This window comes from Elaeis guineensis, chromosome 5 (assembly GCF_000442705.2).
Source record: "Elaeis guineensis isolate ETL-2024a chromosome 5, EG11, whole genome shotgun sequence".
Taxonomy (NCBI): Eukaryota; Viridiplantae; Streptophyta; class Magnoliopsida; order Arecales; family Arecaceae; genus Elaeis; species Elaeis guineensis.
The window spans coordinates 129,756,388-129,777,632 of record NC_025997.2 but is presented as its reverse complement, the minus strand read 5'-3'; the positions used below and the strand labels follow the sequence as shown (position 1 = coordinate 129,777,632).

At 39.5% G+C, this 21,245-nt stretch overlaps 1 protein-coding gene across 1 annotated transcript; it reads left to right on the top strand.

Annotated features, from left to right (window-relative positions):
* Positions 1-14,828: 14,828 nt before the first annotated feature.
* Positions 14,829-18,731, top strand: LOC105045675 (probable protein phosphatase 2C 4). Its single transcript, XM_010924038.4, has 4 exons — positions 14,829-16,514; positions 16,616-16,729; positions 17,984-18,248; positions 18,349-18,731. Exons 1-4 carry the CDS (start codon positions 14,964-14,966, stop codon positions 18,462-18,464), a joined length of 2,046 nt encoding a protein of 681 aa, XP_010922340.1. The 5' UTR covers positions 14,829-14,963; the 3' UTR covers positions 18,465-18,731.
* Positions 18,732-21,245: the final 2,514 nt, after the last annotated feature.

Below are 21,245 nucleotides of genomic sequence, written 5' to 3'. Positions count from 1 at the left end.
CCTGTTTTGATTTTAACAACTTCAGAGCAGAAGCAGAGTTCAGTGCTAATTATTCAAAGATGACCATCAGGCAGCTTGACATACTCCTGAAAGTGTTAGATGCTATCCATATAAATGTCGTCAATGCTTTCAAAGCAGAGGTCTTGTTAACAGAATTATCTGGTGCAAGGAAAAGAAGAATTGGTTTGAAGGGGGGATGCATCATATGATACTAGAATGGTGAGTGAATGAATTTAGACCAACTAATTTGAGAAGGATGAAGCTTGGGCTGCATGTTTAAATCCATATAATGTATCTTGGGAAAAGATTGCCAGGAACTCATGCACCTAGTGAAGGCAAAATCTTCTGAAAGTGAAGTGCTTGAATAACTTGCCTTGGATTTAAGCTTTGTTTGTAGGGGTAGATGCAGCATGCGTCTATTCTATCCACTTTTTTCTTGTTTCTTCTGATGCTAAATGTGGGTTCGAGCTGTATGAAAGAATGATTGTTCTTCTTTCACAACCTCAAACATTGAATTGAATCGCTCTTTACACATCTTCCAAAGTGTGATGAATCTGTTCCATCCATCCACAACATAGGTCACAAAGCTTACATCGCATTTTGAATGTGCGAAACTCGACCCAATACTTAAGGTCGCGAAAGAAGATCAATCATTCATTCGTGCAAAAGATACGATCCGAGTCTGCTAAATACATCGCCAATGGCTTTTTAACTAATTCCAATGAATCAGTTCTGATTTTACTTTGCTGAACTAACTTAAGGACTAGTCCTTTTTTGCTTCTCAATAAGTACTAAATTAAGGACTAGTCAACATGCCCTATGTTAATTGTACAGCTAAATTTGTAAAACAATATTATTTTAATGACATGATGATCACACCCATCCTGTGATTGGAAGAATCACAAGATTCTTAGCTGCATGATTAATGTCTTATGGAGAGAAGCATTGGAGCGTGATATCCAAAGTGGGGTGTGATAGTGTGTGGTGTATTGATTTTAGGTCGGTCTTAATGGTTTGATAAGATAAGATAAAATTTCTTGATGAGGATGTCGTTAATTAATTTGATGTCGTCTAAGCACTTCTAGCGTATGAAATATGTGTTGCAGTGTCAGCCCAGAGGGAAAGCAAATACTCTTCAACTCTAGATGCAAGAGATTCCCACGACATGGACAGGGTGGTGTCATAGTGACACCACGGGCAGTTTACTTTAGATTGCTTAATTTAGATCATTAAATTAAAAATTGGATTCAAATTTGTATCATTGTCTGAAAGTATCTAGAAGGTCTACTATTTGGTATTAAGATTTCTAATAAAAAATGGTAAGAAACCAAAAATTTGGTCATGTTGAACCATCTAAGCATCTTCAATTGAGGCTGCCATGTAGAAAGAATTAGAGGAGGGAATATCTCTCCATGTGTTCTTCTGTCATGTCACAACAAAGGGGCGGTAGATCCTCACAATCTCTCAGAGATGCAGCCAACCAGAAGAACTAATATCTATTAGAGTCCAGCATCCTCCACTACCTTATTAGTGCCCACAATGTCCAAAAACAATCTGCTCCATTTCTGGCCATTGTCTCAAGATAAGGACAAGGGGAAGAGGATGGGAAGAAGACAATGGAGTAGTGGAGGACACAATGTAATGGATCAAGCCCCCTCAATGTGTGCTTGCTCAATGGCCAGCACATCCTTCACTAGATTCCCACTTAAGGTGGCTGATGAGAGTTGGGTTGGGTTGGATGGGAAGGCGTCTCTAGCCAGACTTTCCTGGCCTTGGACACAGGTACCCTGCAGGCTGGTACTCATTCTAGGCTGACTGGAGCCTAACCCGACTTCCTCCAAATTTTAGGCCATATTCAAGAGAAATATAGATTGAACTTATGTGAAGTTCAGAGGGACAAACACCAATTCAGTTTGAAATCAGAGACTGACACAAAACTCTGGCTGAGAATGGAATATCATGCAATGGATTTTTTAGGTTCAGGGTACAATTATGATTTTAAGTGAAATCAAGCTTGGGGTTCGATGGCTGGGACGATCGAATCAATGATGATATTTGAGTGAAGATAATATTAGAGGACTGAAGCATCCTAAACGATGCAATTCCAAAATCCAAACTGAAGGTCAAAGAATGATGCTTCCGATTTTTCAATTCCTCCCTTCTTCCTCTACCCAACTTTCATCAAAAGGTTTAGAATGGCAGAAGGAACATTGGACTTGGAGCAATGCAGCTTTTTCTCCAGAGGAATGCATAGCAATATTTTGATGCCTCAAAGCTATCTAAATATCGGCTTGCTGCAAATTATAGCATGCGTTTCCCATATAGTTATAATTTATTATAAATATCTATAAATCAAAATCTGATTCTTAAGCCAAACAAAAGGTCTTCTGAATGTGGTTGGTATCTTGATCATTCTCTCTCTTCAAACACTGATGACCTAGGGTGGGGTGGTTGTACCTAAGACATAAGTTCAAGTCCTGCCTTCGTCAAGGTTAGAAAAGTTTATAAGCATCGATGGAGGAGGACTGCACCCTGTTGTGTAATACAAAATTGCCTACGATCTCGTCATCGAAAAGGATCGAAGGTTTCTCATAGACTCTTGTCTCATGGCCGAACCTGCCCACAACCCCTCTAATTATCATGCAACATGTGGAGCAGTGTGAGCCATTGCATCGTAAGGAAGAGATGGAATTATAAGTTAAAGGACATATTCAAAGGCTGCAGCTTAGGACATGAGATATTTGGTAGACGGTGCAAGATGTTCATGAGATGGTTGTCCACAAATACTATCGAACAAGAATAGCCTTGCCCTCTTGGTGTTGGACACGTGGGACATGTCCATCACGCGGCATCTCCGATGTCAACGGCTCATGATGTCAAAAAGGGACAAGACCAGGAAATTGTGGAAGGAGGAAAGTTCCTAAGTTGGTTCTTGTTATTATGGTTCAATGTCATGGTGGTGAAGACTGGGACTGGAAGAAATTGATGGCCCTTGAGAGGGATAAGGGTCATTTTTTTCAAATGGTGACTTAGTAATCTTCTTGGAGCTGTGCCCAACATTGGGAGCTCTTGATGGTGTCACTGATCTCACTTTATATCTACGGCAATGTGTACCTAATGCCATTATCTCTGTGTGTGTGTGTGCGCTGGTTGATTTGTTTATATATCCAGGAGCACCAATGAGGAGGGGATTAGCTGCTGGTGGGGTGTAGAAAGGAGACATGACAAGGGATTGTGGTGGATGGTGGTTTCATAGGCTTGTTCCACTTGACATGAAAAAATGATGGTGGATTTGAAAATTCTCAATGTGTTTTGTTATTATGGATGGTCATTGTGGATGTCGACCTTTTTCACCTGGCTAAACACAGCTATGTTAGTGCTTGTAAGTAATGTGGAGCATAGCCTCCCCATTTTTGTGTGTTGGATGTCATCATGCCTCCACCCATCATTGCTAATGAATCTCTCTCTCTCTCTCTCTCATGGTAAAGTGTGTAACTCCAAATAAAAAAAAAAAAAAGATAAGGAACAAAACTGGAGATGATGTTCAGGTTACCTAACTAGGTTGGAGCCCAAGTTTTATAATAAATTTTGCTACAGAACTCCATTAATATTATTTTATCATCAAGAGCATTTAAGGCATTACATTATCATCATTTCTTTATATTTTATTTTTTAAAAATAATATTTTAATATTTTTTAATTGTTTTCCATCTTTTTCTCCGTTGTTTCTCCTGGCCACTGCCCGCGTCTTGTTGCCCGCCTCTCCGTTGCTGCAGGCCTCCCCCCATCTTCTTCCTCTGCCTGGCTTCCCGTTGCCGCCCCAACTCCAGTGGCACCACCCATGGCTTCTCCGCCTCCCTCCTCCTGCAGGTTCTCCATCTCCCTCCACCTATGGTCCCCCCACCCTCCTCCCCGGCCCATGTCAGCACCTGCAACTCTTCTAACCCTTGCCTGCCCACACCGTCTGTTATAGCCCAAAACCAATTCAGCCCACCAAAGCCCAAAATAAAGAAAAAAAAAAAATAGAGGATTCAAACCGGGAAGAAGACTCCCGATAGGAGTCTTCTTCTCCGACGAAACCCAAGCAAATTGGGAGTCCTAGGACCTCTCGAAGTCCTAGGACCCTCTATAAGAAGACCCCCTCTCCCTTGAGACCGAACATCGGTCTCCTCCCTCTCTCTTTCTCTCCATTTTTCTCGATCGAAGCCGCGGACACCGTTCGATTTCTCGCCGTGATTGCTCGCCGGTGAGGTCACCGGAGGTCGGAGTGAGTCTTTCTTTCCTTCCTCTCTTCCTTTCCTATCTTTCCGTACCTTTGCTTGAGGCGGTCGGCGACGAGTGTCGCCGATTTTCGGTCGGAAAAGAGACCCTATTTTTGAGCCTCTTTTTCCTTGATTTTCCGGCGCTGGCGATCGTAATCGACAGCCGGCCATACTCCTCCGTGACCGGGGGAGTGGCCCCCGTCTGCCGCCGGCCTCTGCCGTAGCGGTCGTGGCCTGAACGGCCCAGTAAAAGGAGGGGACGCCGGTCCCTTGTTCTGGCGCGGGAAGAGCCGAGAAGAAGAAGAAGAAAAAGAAAAGAAAAGAAAAAAAGAAAAGAAAAGAAGAAAAAGAAGAAAAGAAAAGAAAGAAAAAAGAAGAAAAAGAAGAAAAAAAGAGAAAAAGAAAAGAAAAGAAAAGAAAAAGAAAAAAAAATAAATATAATAATAATAATAATAACAATATATATATATACTTATATATAATAAATAAATAAAAAAAATGATAAGAGAGAGAGTTTCTCTCTCTCCTCTCTCTTCTTTCAGTCTGAACCCTTACTTCTCTCTCTGGAATTGGACTTTCTCTCTCTAAAATTTTTTCTCTCTAGGTTGTTTCTCTCTCTTGATGGATTTCTCTCTCTCTAAAGTTATTCCTCTAGGATTAGCGTAGTGGAAGGCTTCATCTGATGATTTTGATCGAGTTTAGGAAAAAGTCGATTTTAAGTGAGGTTTTAAATTGAGATTTGTTTAAATTTAATTTTGAATTAAAATTAATGTAAAAATATAATTTTGGATAATAGGCACGGAAGAATCTCCTAGAAGTTAGTCGATCTGTTCATTCAGTGCTCCGTGAAATGTAAGTAATGAATCATCTTCTCGAGATATTCCATATTTATTCTGAAAATAAATAATTATTCTCTGAAATTATGCATGATTTATGAAATTATGTTTTGAAAGAAAAGTGCGTTTGAAATATTATGGTACGTAGATTATGCACACGTTCAGTGAGAAAAATTATGATATATTATGATACAAAGTATTTTGATACAGATCGGATTTATGCTCTCAGCCTAACTATGTTTCAGTGGGCCCCGCCAATGGGGATTATACGTTGGTACTCAGTGGACCCTGCCAGTGGGGGTTGTGCGCTGGTGTTTGTGGACCCTGCCAGTGGGGGTTGTGCGCTGGTATTTGTGGACCCTGCCAGTGGGGGTTGTGCGCTGGTATTCTGTGGACCCCGCCAATGGGGGTTAAACGTTGGTCATAGTCAAGGCTGTTGAGTTACGAGTGTTTTGAATCGAATCGGATTTATGATTATATTATATGTGAATATTTGAAAATATTTGGTTTGTATTAAATCAGCATGAAATATACTCTTATGTTTATTTGCAGTATTATTCTTGAAAATTATATAATATCTGAAATATCTGGTAGAGATACTTGTTACTTACTGGGCTGTCTAACTCATTACCTTTCTTTCTATTTTTCAGATTCAGATAATTAATTTCGAGCGTGGGACGAAATATTGGAACAGAGCTTTTAGAAGCGAGATTAGCATTGTCAACTTCATTGAACTTAGATCTATTGTTTTAGTAAAATTTTATTGGATGTAAGATATTTGATTTAATTACTTGAATTACAGTTGAATAATAATTATTTGAATTTATTTCGCTGTGATGCATTGATATCGTGATGAGATGCCTTGCATGCTTATGGAGAGAGTTCTTCATAAGTATGCGGCGGTTGCCGCGACCCTCGATTCACAATCTCGGGTCGGGGGCGTGACAATTAATATGGTATTAGAGCATAAGTGGATAAATTATGACACATAGAATTTGACATAGTATGAGTATAGGTGGGTAAACATTAGGAATATTGGGACGTTAAAGTATGAGCATCATAATAAACCCATCCTAACAAATAGATAAATGAATCTAATAAGGTTTTACTACTACAAGGTTACCATGCCTCCCCGTAGAATGACAAGAACTACTCAAGGAATTGCAAGAGAGACATCACAACCACGGGATGGTAGCACTTCCCATCTGACCAGTGGCACCCCTCAGGAGGAGGGAGTCGTAGATCCTAATGGGAGTGCTTCGAGAGCACGTCAAGAACCAGATATGGCTCAGTTAATGCAGACCCTAATCAGGATAGTACAAGCGCAACAACAAATACAGCAGCAAATGTTTGAACAACAGCAGATACAACGAGATACACAACAACATCAGCATCCACCACCATAACATGGAGAGCAACCAGTACAACGGAACAATATTTCAGAATTTAAAAAGCTTGCTCCTCCAGCTTTCAAGGGGACTACTGAACCTTTGGAGGCTGATAACTGGATAATGGAGATGGAGAAGGCCTTCGCTGTCCAAGAGTGTCTTGATGAAGATTCGATATGCAGCTTATTTACTACAAAGAGAAGCATACAACTGGTGTCAGCGACTACAGCGCAAGCATGAATAAGATGGCGAAATACTTACCTAGGAAAGATTTCGGATTGCATTCTACGATCAGTATTTTTCTCGGAGTATAAGGATCCAGAAAGAGCAAGAGTTTATTTATTTGAAGCAAAAGGGTATGAGTGTGACTGAATATGAAGCAAAATTTACAGAGTTAGCAAAATTTGCTCCGAGATTAGTGGATGGTGAGCAAGAACGTGTTCACAAGTTCGAGATGGGACTGAGAACTGAAATTCGAAAACAAGTGGTTCCATATGAATTGACAACTTATGCCGATGTGGTAAACAAAGCACTGATAATTGAAAGAGAAGTCAATGAAGAACGCGTGGAAGGGAAAGAAAGCAAAGAAAGAGAGCAAAATCAAATGATACACAAGGGCAGAATAATAAAAACATCAAAAGATCAGCTAAGGGAGCAGTAGACAATAAGACTCAACAGATTGATGGTGAGCCATGCTCCAGATGTGGCAAAAATCATGCAGACAAGGATTGCTATTGGAATACAGGTGCTTGTTTCAAATGTGGTCAGATGGATCATAAAATTGCTAGCTGCCCGCTAAATATAGAAAATCAAGTTGGCCAAAGAACTTATGAAGGACAACATAAGGGTGGTCGACAGATTTCTAAAACTCAGGAAAGAGTTTATGCGCTTACTCAACAGAATGCACAGGCTTCCAATACAATGGTGACAGGTATGAAAAATTTTGCGGACGAAATTTTTTTTTAGGGGTGAAGAATGTTATAGTCCAAAACCAATTTAGCCCACCAAAGCCCAAAATAAAGAAAAAAAAAATAGAGGATTCAAACCGGGAAGAAGACTCCCGATAGGAGTCTTCTTCTCCGGCGAAACCCAAGCAAATTGGGAGTCCTAGGACCTCTCGAAGTTCTAGGACCCTATATAAGAAGACTCTCTCTCCCTTGAGATCGAACATCGGCCTCCTCCCTCTCTCTTTCTCTCCATTTTTCTCGATCGAAGCCGCGGACACCGTTCGATTTTTCGCCGTGATTGCTCGTCGGTGAGGTCACGGAGGTCGGAGTGAGTCTTCCTTTCCTTCCTCTCTTCCTTCTCGATCTTTTCGTACCTTTGCTTGAGGCGGCCGGCGACGAGTGTCGCCGATTTTCGATCGGAAAAGAGACCCTATTTTTGAGCCTCTTTTTCCTTGATTTTCTGGCGCCGGCGATCGTAATCGACCGCCGGCTATACTCCTCCGTGACCGGGGGAGTGGCCCCCGTCTGCCGCCGGCCTCCGTCGCGGCGGTCGTGGCCTGAACGGCCCGTCAAAAGGAGGGGACGCTGGTCCCTTGTTTCGGCACGGGAAGAGCCGAGAAGAAGAAGAAGAAGAAAAAGAAAAGAAAAGAAAAAAAGAAAAGAAAAGAAGAAAAAGAAGAAAAGAAAAGAAAGAAAAAAGAAGAAAAAGAAGAAAAAAAGAGAAAAAAAAGAAAAGAAAAGAAAAAAAAATATAATAATAATAATAATAATAATAACAATATATATATATATATACTTATATATATATATAAATAAATAAAAAAAATGATAAGAGAGAGTTTCTCTCTCTCCTCTCTCTTCTTTCAATCTGAACCCTTACTTCTCTCTCTGGAATTGGACTTTCTCTCTCTAGAATTTTTTCTCTCTAGGTTGTTTCTCTCTCTTGATGGATTTCTCTCTCTCTAAAGTTATTCCTCTAGGATTAGCGTAGTGGAATGCTTCATCTGATGATTTTGATCGAGTTTAGGAAAGAGTCGATTTTAAGTGAGATTTTGAATTGGGATTTGTTTAAATTTAATTTTAAATTAAAATTAATGTAAAAATATAATTTTGGATAATAGGCACGGAAGAATCTCCTAGAAGTTAGTCGATCTGTTCATTCAGTGCTCCGTGAAATATAAGTAATGAATCATCTTCTCGAGATATTCCATATTTATTCTGAAAATAAATAATTATTCTTTGAAATTATGCATGATTTATGAAATTATGTTTTGAAAGAAAAGTGCATTTGAAATATTATGGTACATAGATTATGCACACGTTCAGTGAGAAAAATTATGATATATTATGATACAAAGTATTTTGATACAGATCGAATTTATGCTCTCAGCCTAACTATGTTTCAGTGGGCCCCGCCAATGGGGATTATACGTTGATACTCAGTGGACCCTGCCAGTGGGGGTTGTGCACTGGTGTTTGTGGACCCTGCCAATGGGGGTTGTGCGCTGGTATTTGTGGACCCTGCCAGTGGGGGTTGTGCGCTGGTATTCTGTGGACCCCGCCAATGGGGGTTAAACGTTGGTCATAGTCAAGGCTGTTGAGTTACGAGTGTTTTAAATCGAATCGGATTTATGATTATATTATATGTGAATATTTGAAAATATTTAGTTTGTATTAAATCAGCATGAAATATACTCTTATGTTTATTTGCAGCATTATTCTTGAAAATTATATAATATCTGAAATATCTGGTAGAGATACTTGTTACTTACTGGGCTGTCTAGCTCATTACCTTTCTTTCTATTTTTCAGATTCAGATAATTAATTTCGAGCGTGGGACGAAATATTAGGACAGAGCTTTTAGAAGCGAGATTAGCATTGTCAACTTCATTGAACTTAGATCTATTGTTTTAGTAAAATTTTATTGGATGTAAGACATTTGATTTAATTACTTGAATTACAGTTGAATAATAACTATTTGAATTTATTCCGCTGTGATGCATTGATATCGTGATGAGATGCCTTGCATGCTTATGGAGAGAGTTCTTCATAAGTATGCGGCGGTTGCCGCGACCCTCGATTCAGAATCTCGGATCGGGGGCGTGACACCGTCCTCTACCATGCGTGGCTGCCCCCGCCTTTTGTGCCGCTCTCCAGCACCCCCATCTCCCCCTCGGGTTTACCCTTAACTTCTATGCTGCCCTACAACCCCACTCCCATTGATCGTGGCTTCTCCACGTCGCTGCAAACCACCCCCCACCCCGTGCCGCCCTCTCCTATGCATGCCCACCCCTACCTTCTGCACTGCTTCCCAACACCTCCTACCCTTGGCTTCTGTGCCGCCCCATAAATCCACCCCCACTGGCCAGTGGCTTCTCCGCACCACTGCAATCACCCCCGCACCCCCACGGCATTTGCACACCCTACCACTTCAGCTAGTATCTTCTCTGGGTCACCATCACCGCCCTCTCTTCTTCACAAAAACAGAGAAGATTTTTTGAGAAGGCCAAAATACAAAAAGAATTTAGTTGTGATATGAAATAATCCTAAAACTTGCAATATTTACTGTGATGCATATTTGAATTTCAATTGGTTGAAATTCGAGTGGTCTATCTTTGATCTGATGGTCAGAAATAGATAATAGTAAAAAGATAAAAAAAAAATTTAGAGCATCATAGTAAAATTTTTTTATAATATATTGTACTTTATAAGGGTACAAAAGTAATGGCATAAATATAAAATTATGGTAAGTGAATCTATCATATACGGTCAGACAAGAAGTCATGTATGATAATCTACATTGCTATGTATGACTCGTGAATCATGTACGAGATTATTTGAAGAGAAATGAAGAGACATACACAAAGATCATATGAAGGGATATGAAAAGATATGGACGAGAATCATGTATTTGGAAACTTCATTTCTATTTATAACTTTATCAGAATGCAATGTTTGATATCTTGCTTCCGCGCTGCTTCCCAGTTTTGCAACCATGTAACTTTTCCTTTTTTTAATCGACTCTTTTGACAATGGACTTTAGGATTGCATCAAATTTGACAAAATTTTAATTAGTTTGGAGCTCCACGAAAGTTCATAGTTGGTGTCCACTTCTAATTTCCTTGACTTGGTATGTAGTTGTATATTTGAAAAGGAGTTTAGTCAACATCATATAAAAGGATTGGACAAATTTCATTGGCCATGCACCTTTTTCTATTATGATATAGAAATTATAGTTTCCATCTTGAGTCATGCTTGTAGACAAGATTGTAAATCTTCATGCTATATAACCATAAGGATGTGAAGAGTCTATCCATAATTTAAAATTTCTATTTTTTCTACATCACAAGATCGGTTCTCATCATAATCTTTTATATGTGCTAAAGAACACAAATATCAACTATTTTATTAATATATGGGTGTTAAAAAAGATTATCATAAGTGAGAAATGAAATTGTAAAGAACTTTTGATGTAATACCAACAAGCATTTTATATATAGAGGATAACAAACTATGGTTAGCATTTTATATAACTTTATCAAAAGCATGTTATATAATTTTATATAAAATTAATGATGAAGGAACGATTTGAAGAGAAATAAGAACACTAAATAACATCCTCCATGCATATTGAGACTTCGCAATACATTGTTGTGCAACTTAACATGATTTGATCTTGAAACATAGATAAATCTTCTTTGAGCATGGTGAAGACATCTAAGGAATGTGACTCTACTGCTGAGAGCTTGATTCTATTTTTTATATTTTTCAAGCTATTTATAAAAAAATTATGCTTTTTATCACCAACCAAATTCATCTCTCTTGGATATAGCACATGATCTTCTCTATTATTGGATTAAGAAAATCAAAAACCACTTTATCACCAAAAAAAAAAAAAAAACTCTCAATTTTGTGCATTCAAAGAACATCCTACATATTAATATCCACCCAGTTCTTGTTCTTCTTCTTCTTCAAAAGAAAATCACTATCATTGACTTAATATTAAATACTTTATCATGTTCTCTCTGTAGTAATCAATCGACAATTTAAAATCAAAGTGGCTACAACTGTCTACTTGCATATCCATGGATTCCAGAACGTCAACGAATCTCCTATATATCAAGATACCATCTTTGACTTTAGCAAAGTTTGCATTGTCAAATTCAGACTTCTAAGTATAAAGTTTTTAATCAAAAAAAGAAGGTATGAAGTTACGTTTCTTAGTATGGATTTGAGAACAATGTGTTTGAAGAAGAAAAACAACTCATTGACTTTCCCATCTTTCAAGGTTCCTGGAGAATTTGGTAATTGACACAGGGAGATCCATAAAGAATTTGCGACAAAAGATGTCATCTTTTTTCTTTAAACTGCTATCTTTCCAAACATGTGCGATGACTATCTAAAAAATTCAACGGGGAGGAGGCTCCTCATCACTAATGAAAGAATAATGGACACAGTCAGAGCTTCTTCTCTTCTTGCTGATGCATATATATATGGGATCATATATAGAGAAGTGAAGACAACCCACCCCACCTTAACTTCATCGAGACGTATGCTAGACTCTGAAAGCGAACATTTTTTTATTGTCTTTAGGTAAATTTCATGTGGATAAATAAACGAATAGGTAATGCAAGTGGTTGAACTGAAACCAATGTCTGCTCTGAGGAACTATTGCACTTCAACTGGTTTGGTAACTTGCACTATTAAATTTATGGCTAGTTGTGAAAATAATGGATTCTGTCTTTGATCTAGTTTGGTCTTGGGTGATTGCCTATAGGTGGCGAGTTATAGTATTGCAAATGTTCTCCACTCTAACTTATATTTTGTTTAGTTCTAAATCGGTTAATCACATATATATATATATATATATTCTTACAAGTGAAGACCAATGAATAATGATCTCCAGTTAGTGCCTTTTTTTCATTTTTTTAAAAAAAAAAGGTGGTAGCCCACCACTTATCTCAGTGGAGATGAAATGGGTGTAAAAGAGAACATGAAGAAAGATAGAATAATGAAAAAAAAAAAAAAAAAAAAAAAAAAAAAACGGAGGGAAAAGGAAGGAAAGATACAGTGAGGGTCCAGAAAATCCAGAGTCATAAGGGTGGTAATGTCTGCTGGGCATCTAAAATTCAAACTGAACACAGTCATAACCCGAAGTGACATGGGTGATTTGAATTGATGGTATTGGATACAAACACGAATTAGAAGAAATCTTAACTCATTTGAATCTCGGCTTGTGTTTGAAATTTGAATAAGTCCACCTATGGCTTTAATACATAAGTTTAGATGTGCCATATGGAAAAGACAAATAATAAGGAACAATTTTATTCTAGAATACAAACATTTTTATGCCTCCTCCTCTGGCACATCAAAAAGAATAAGTCCTGAGTAAAAAGTTTATGAAAAAAATAATCTAAGATTAAAGTTTTAGCCAAAGAAAGGGAATTAAATCATCAGAATAACAATTCTGCTAAAGATAATAATCTCTACTCCCGAGCCAAGAAGCATGGACTAAGTCAATTTTGCTCTTTCATGTTCCGGGGACTTCCAAAGGAAAAAAAAAAAAAAAGGAAAGAAAGCAGCCAAATTATTCCATGTCGCACCTAACCTGCTCCCTGTTTTCAAATTATCATGTTCTAAGTTCAGCAGCGATACTTTTCAAACATCCACGTGAAAAAAAAAAAAAAAAAAAGCAAAAAAAAGGTCTACGTTAAAAAAAAAAAAAAAAAAAAGGAAAAAAATCCATCAATGGGAAAGTGTCTTAGTCGTTAACCTTAAAAAAAATTGGGTCACCACATGATGCTTTGTTTTGAAGTGATGCTGATGGTTTCCAAGCAGATCAGCCGAGTTGAATTGTGAAAGAATTTTTCTTTAAAAAAGTTTAAAAATCAAACATTTGAAAAGTTGTGATCACGTGGACTTTGATTCTGAGTGAAGAGCGGTTGGTCAAAAGCTTCCAAACGAGTGGTTATTAGCCTGACCTGGCCTGTCTCATGAACCCAGTAGGATCCATCCTGGGTGACATCACTCTCACTGGCAACCCTCACCCACCTCCCTCCGGACAAATCCCAGCCTTTGTTTACTTTTGTTGAAACAAAGTCCACAAATATTTAAAAATATCGAAGACAAGATATTAAAAATTTGTCGTCGTGCAAAATTTTAATGAATTTTTTTGAAAGGAATGTTTTGGAATCCAAAATTTTTTATCCAAATAAATTATAATCAAATATATTTTGAATAATTTTTATCTTTTGAGATTTCTTCCAATAATGATGTCTAATTATCATTTTATCAGGATTGTAATTTAAAATATCCAAATTTTTTGTTATAATGAAGTCAAAAATTAATATTATTTTTTCGTAAAATGAGATAGACAAAATCTTTTGGTTAGCATATATTTTAAAATGATATAATTTTTTTTAAATAATAAATAGGATGAAAATAATACAATGAATGGATAAAATTTTTTAATCTCTATATGTTTTGAAGCATCATATTTAATTTTTCAAACGATAAATAGGGTGGAAAAAATCTAATGGACATTCCGCATGGAATGGGACGGCTACAATCTTTTTGTTTTTTTTTTTTTTTCAGTTTATTTTTTTATTTTAAGTTTATCGATATTCAAACGTGTGGATGATTTAAAGAAAGGGAAGGCTGGAAAAAATATTTTAGGTAACAAATAAAATTTCAATTTTTTGAATGCGTAAATGAGAGAACATTAATTTTGGGATGGCGTGCGCCAACTGGATCCACGCGTGAAATGCGCCACCGCAGCCCACGTGTATTCCACATGGGCCCCATATCATTAGTTGTGTCATATCAATAATCGCATCCACAAAAATCCAGCGAAGAAAATCTTCGCACAAAGTCAGACAAGGTGGATGAAAGAATTTAACAGGAAGCAGAACAAATTACCGTTTGTGAGCGTCAAACTCACTCTCAATATAGAACGTGTCGCCAACCGATTCGTTTCTTTGCTGGTGTATGTTCCATATAGCTTGTATGGGCCGACTGTCCATCATGCACCCGGGCGTAAATCTCATGCGTCCGACGCATTAGAATACACAAGTCCGCCCACGGGGCTGCAAACGACCGCCACGTGTCTGTCAGCATGCAATACCTAACCTAGGCTCGCACTCCCTCTACCCCTCGTTTGACTTCCCCTCTCCCTCTCTCTCCTCTCATTCTCGTTCATTACTTTCTTTCACTCTAATAAAAGACTAATGACAACTCTCTCTCTCTCTGTTATCTTAAACCCAAACCCAAGACATTGGTTCCCTCCACTGCCTCTGCAGTCAACGCACAGAAAGCTTTTTCTTCTTTTTTTTTTCCCCCACATCTCAGAATTCAGACCTTGCCCTGCAAGTCAACGCGTCTGCCTCCCATCTTCTCTTTCTCTCCCTCTTCGTCCAGCCTCAGCTCTCTTCCCCCAAATTTCTCCCATGCTCTTCCCAATATAGCTCCCCTCTCCCTCCCTCCATCCCTCCATTCCCTACTCGATCGCCCCAAAACTCCCCCACCCAAACCATGGGCAACGGCTGCGCGAAGCTGACCCACTGCTTCTCCGGCGATGTCCGCCGTCGCCACGGTGCCGCCGCTGTAACGTCGGAGCCCTACGACGAGGGCCTCGGCCACTCCTTCTGCTACGTCCGTCCCGACACCACCACTGCCGCCGCCGCCGCCGCTGTCGCCTCCTCCAAGGTCCACCACTCCGAGGAAACCACCACCTTCCGCACCATCTCTGGCGCCTCTGTCAGCGCCAATACTGCCACTTCTCTTTCCACTGCCCTCGCCGACCTCGACTACCCCCAGGCCTCCGCCGCCGCCTCCTTCGAGAGCTCTATCTCTTTCTCCTCTGTCCCCCTCCAGCCAGTCCCCCGCTTCTCCTCCGGGCCCCTCTCTGGCCCCCTCGCCCCCGCCGACCGGGGATTCCTTTCTGGCCCCATAGAGAGGGGGTTCATGTCCGGCCCCCTCGACCATCGCGCCGCCCTCTTCTCCGGTCCCCTCGACGTCGCCCCCTCAGGGCACCTCCCCAGGAGCCTCTCCCTCCGCCCCCGCTCCCGCCGCGGCGCCGCCTCTCTCATCCGTGGCTTTACCAAGGCCATCGCCCGCACCATCTCTTCTGCCGCCCACGTCGGGGGGCCCAAAGACTCCGATTTCTTTCCCGACGGCTCCACCCATCCGAGCTCCGGCAGCGGCCGGAACAGCGTGGACGGTGGCGAGGATTCCGATCTGTTCAGCGCCCAGAGCGGCAGTCTCCAATGGGCGCAGGGGAAAGCAGGGGAGGACCGAGTGCATGTTGTCCTCTCGGAGGAGCACGAGTGGGTCTTCGTCGGGATCTATGATGGCTTCAACGGCCCCGACGCCACTGACTACCTCCTTTCCAATCTCTACTCCGCTGTTCAAGGAGAACTCAAGGGCCTTCTTTGGGAAGACAAGTATAAAGCCGGCGATGAACCCTCCAATGATCCAATCATCACCGCCACCACTGCCGCCGAGGAATTCAATCCATCAATTATAACGAATTGGACGGAATCTGATGAATGCTGGAAAGAAGGGAAGCAGAGGATTAGGAAAGTTCGAGGGGTGGCAAAGAAGTATTTGGAAAACCAGAGGAGGTGGAAGTGCGAGTGGAACAGGGAAAGATTGGAGCTTGATAGGAGATTAAAGGAGCAATCGAAGCAATCAAGCAAATTGAATGGCTCAGTGAACCACGTGGAAGTGCTAAAGGCACTGTCTCAGGCTCTGAGGAAAACAGAGGAGTCGTTTTTGGACATCGCCGATAAAATGGTCTCGGAGAATCCTGAACTGGCGCTCATGGGATCATGTGTTTTGGTGATGTTGATGAAGGGGGAGGATGTGTATCTGATGAATGTCGGCGACAGTAGAGCAATTTTGGCACGGAAGGCCGAGCCAGATTTATGGAGTTCGACCGGGAAGGCAAGGCAGGATTTGGAACGGATCAGTGAGGAGACATTGAATGATCTTGAAGCCTACGACAATGGGGATCCCATGGATATATTGCCAAATTTGGCAGCTGTGCAGCTTACCCTGGATCACAGCACTTGTGTCGAAGAGGTAGTTGTCCGATCTTTGTCTTAATAGATTTTGTTTTTCCCTTCGTCGCTTGTTCTGTCGATCATCTGAATGATTTTGGTTGTGCTATTTGTGTGATTCAGGAAGTTCGTAGAATTAGGAATGAACATCCTGATGATGCTTCTGCTATTGCGAATGATCGTGTGAAGGGTTCATTGAAGGTCACCAGAGCATTTGGGGCTGGCTTTTTGAAACAGGTATGGATACTACCATCTGAACCCTCCTAATATCATTTGAATTCTAAATCTTCTCTTTTTCTTTCTTTTTTTTTTTTTTTTATTAACGGCAGCATGTTAGATACATTTACTGGACATATAAATAATTGGGGGTCATTCATTTGTTTCGCGGTGCATATGGGTGATCAATATTAATTGGGCATGGTATTCTAGTATGTATGGGGACATAATGTCCTCCATAAGAAGAATGAACTCTGGATAAAAGCTTTGATCAATATGAGACGGCACTAATGGAATTTATGATTATCATAAGGCAGAATGCTGTAATGATGCTTTGGACTCCCAAAAAATTGCTTTTCTAAAAATAGATAGTTCATGCTCAAAGCCATCCTGTCGGAAGATAAATTGCTTCTCGTGCCATGCTGAGTAAATCATGGCATGTGTTTGTACCGAGTTTAGAAAATTTTCCATTATTTTTTTAGGAGGGGGAGCAGATGTAGATTGCTTCTCGATGCTTGCCAGTCAAATTCTTATCTAATAAATTCTTCCAGTTCGATTTTAGAGAAATTGTTTTTGGAAAGTCAATTTATGAAGATGGCCATTAGGGAGCAGCTTCTTGTTTGTATTATACATGACCTCTATCTCACAAGATCCAAGTACTCAAGAAAAGAATCTGGTCTTTGGGTCTTTCTTGAAAGTAGGGATAGAAAGAGTATATTATTCAAATTGATGGTGTGATTAGGAAAGCAGGTGCCATGCCTTCCAAGAAAACCATATTCCAGCTGATCTCTTGGAGTGCAAGATTGTCTTTCCTTATAATTGATGCAAAAGTTTTCTTATAACCTTACCTCTGTCATACCGAGTTACTTGTTCCTGGAGATCAGTGGTGCCACTGGACCTTGTTTCAGAAGTTTCAAAACTAAGCCTCAAAGATACGTGCTGCAGCCTTGCAGAAACATGTAGTGATTCATTAAAGTAGTTATTTAATGAATTGCCAATTTGATAATGCATTGATCTAGCTTACTACTGCAGAATGTTGAGCATTTCAGTTATTGAGTCCATTAGAGTAATTTGCAGGCAACTCAGTGGCCTTTGCTGTAATAAATGCCGAGAATATGTGATAAGATCATAAGTATTTGCTTCATTATTGATTGTTTTACTCAGAAGTCAGGATTTTGACATCTTGAATTTGATAATATGTGAAGTTGAATTTTTGATTCTGGAGCTTTAACAGTTAAGTTATTTGTTTTCTGACATCCTGTATGTTTTCTGCAGCCCAAATGGAACAATGCACTTCTAGAGATGTTCAGAATTGATTATGTGGGAACCTCGTCATACATCTCATGCAATCCTTCTCTTTATCACTATAAACTCAGTCCAAAGGATAGATTTTTGATATTATCATCTGATGGGCTTTACCAATATTTCACCAATGAAGAAGCAGTTGCACATGTTGAAATGTTCATTGCAACAAATCCCGAAGGGGATCCTGCTCAACACCTTGTTGAAGAAGTACTTTTTCGTGCAGCAAAGAAAGCTGGTACAATCTCAATGTCCAAAAATATCGATGTTAATGAAATTTCTATGTCAATACTTGGATCAATCTATTAACAATTACATTTGTGTATTTATGATTGCAGGCATGGACTTCCATGAGCTGCTTGAAATTCCCCAAGGTGACCGTCGACGGTATCATGATGACGTTTCTATCATTGTCATCTCTTTGGAAGGAAGAATATGGAGATCCTGCATGTAAATAGAGACACGGATTAGAAAGAAGGGATGGTAATCCACAAAAAAGTTGGACGCTTTTCTTTTTGTTTTCTCCTAGTTCCCTTTGTACCATACAAGATCAGTTTTGGGGAAAGGCCCAGTGCATATTGTATCAGGCGGGGAACAAAGGTACAATGCTGCTTCAAGTCAAATCAATCTGTTAAAAGGAAAATGTAATATACTATCAGTGATTCTCTCTGAAACATTCATTATTCAATTCAAAATTGTTACCAATTGGTTCCCTCCATTATTTTTATCATGTTGTCCTCATCTTTCATCTTTCTGCTTAGCATTCTCCATTTTTCTGTTTCGTTACTATCAGATACGTAGCATCAATTATGAAGCATTTTGACCTTTAGTTTAGCTTCATGACTGTCTGAATTTCTACTGCAAAGCAGCTATATGTAGATATCAAGCCCCTGCACTAAGCCTGGACTCTTAAGTTCTGCTGAAGAAAAAGGCTGAATTACTAATACTTTAGTGGGAAAATGGTTGGATGAGTATTTCAGGTCTAAATATGTTGGTGATCGCTAAAAGATTCTTAAGTGATCAAGTAATTGATGAGACAAATTCTAGATATATCCAAGCTTTGGAGTAAGTAAATGATCGGTATTGATGATAGTTTGTTGTCGTTATGAATTGGTGTTACCAAATTTCATTATCTTTCACTGTAGGGAAGAGCATCCTTCTATTTCTTTCTCCCTTAGTAAGAAGCTACCTATGAATGCCTAAACCAATAACATCTGTATACATGGAAGCAGAGAGCTTGCTCTTATGTGACAAAATATCCTCTAACCCCATCTCTCTGGGTGTCCCTAGTGATGTGAAATCCAAGTCATCAATGATTCATTATCAATATTTCTACTTCAGCATATTTCGCTTTGGTACAGCATATGACAATATATATATGTATGCAATTCAGACACCAGATCAGATACCTTATCCTTACCTGTGATATTGAAAAAGCTTCTCTTTGACTTATGATCAACAAAGCTGCAAGTAACATGCAACTTGATGCACCTAGGTTGTTTTTATTTGCCTAGTGATGGCACTCATATCAAAGGGAGGTATGCTAGTGAGGACCTTCTACATATCATAGGATAGCTCATTAGATGCTCCTGATAGGTACATATTTTCTATATCAGACATCGGGCTTTGGTATTTCTGAAAGCTCTAACATTATTGATCAAATGCTGGAACTATCAAGCACCCACATGCATTCATCCTGAATGCAGTGAGCAGTATCTTGTTACCTTCAAGTTGCTGCTTCAATGAATTCATATGGTCAATATGGAAGGAGGTTCAATGTATTAATATATGATAGGTGACTATGATTTATTGAACTTCTTGCTTCTCAAATCAGTGTACGAGTTGGAGCTTGCGAGACAAAATTGGATGTCATAATTCACTATCAACTAAAGCAGTGTAAAAGGAGCATCAGGAAGCATCCACCTGCACTCAATGAGCAAGGCCGATGTTCATGGTGGCTTCAAATGGCACTGATGCTTTTCAAAATAACAGCATGATCACAAACAATACATGGCTTAAAACAACATACAAGCATAGGTTTGTATCAATAGAATTTACTTCTCACTATAAAAGGGAAGAGCACCAAAAAAATAAACAGGACAAATGATATTACAGATTGACCATCTTCATATTCCAATGAGCTGGGACAAGAATATGTGGCAGTTGGTCTGATGCAATTCCCATACTTCCTCTCTATCTCTCTCTCTATTGTGTGCGCTTGCTCGCTTGCTCAAAGGAAGACTATATTCTCTCTATTACTGGTGATGCTTCCATGCAATGATGTGAGGTAGATCCTGCAGAGCTCAGTCCACCTCTCGAGTGGTTTGAACACAAGCGAGCTTGGAAAGAGGACATAAGGAAATATTGTTAAGTCATATACCAGGTATGTGAAATGGAGCTGGACCTGAACGTATGGCGACCTTTTGAGTGGTCCAAGGCAGGTCCAGAAATGTTCACGTCATTGGACGGTTCTTTGAATGTTGCTTTGATGCTATCTAACCGCTCATGAAGGTTTTGATATTGCCATGGTGGATGACAGAGACACTGCAATTAACACAGCTTGCACCAGTCAGAGAAAACACTAAATCAATCAGCTATATTTTTACATCTAAAAGAGAAGGCAAAATTAGGAATCCTTTGAGGTAACCAAGTTCTTAATGCAATGCTTCTTTTCCATTTGCAAGAACATTTTTATACTCAGAAGATTCCTGGTTCATCCATTTGTGGTTTTATGAATTGTGAGAGATTCATCAAAGTTTTGAAACATTCTGAAATCATTGATTCTTTAGCTATTTTGGAGTTCAAAAAACGTTGTGAGATTGCTTTCTCCCATATCACTAATGTTGCAGGTAAAAACAGAGACCAGAAAGTGTCCATTATTTTTCGTCTCTTTTTTTTTTTTTTTGCAAAAAAAAAGGGAGCACCAATAGAAATAAATTTATCACTGATCTGTATTTCATCTCTTAAATCTTTCTTTCCCAGTGTAAATGTTCTGCACAAGCCATATTCAGTGCTCGACAATTGAATATGGAGTTTGTGATCTGATACTTGAAGCTCCATTTCAGTAGGCAAAAATTGATCGTTTAAGATTTTATAGTTAACATTGTATCACCAGAAGAAATGGAAGAAGGACAAGTTTCACAAGAAAACTACGTTCAGCATCCCAAGTACTTCAGAACTTTCATCGGAAGCAGGACTACTAAGCCAACTAGGTTTCTAACCAATGCACCGGCAA

Excerpts from the sequence above, each read along its gene's own strand:
- LOC105045675 (XM_010924038.4), top strand. The coding sequence starts at position 14,964 with ATGGGCAACGGCTGCGCGAAGCTGACCCACTGCTTCTCCGGCGATGTC. Across the intron at positions 16,515-16,615 it reads ACAGCACTTGTGTCGAAGAG|GAAGTTCGTAGAATTAGGAA; the intron begins GTAGTTGTCCGA and ends TGTGTGATTCAG. Across the intron at positions 18,249-18,348 it reads TCGTGCAGCAAAGAAAGCTG|GCATGGACTTCCATGAGCTG; the intron begins GTACAATCTCAA and ends TTATGATTGCAG.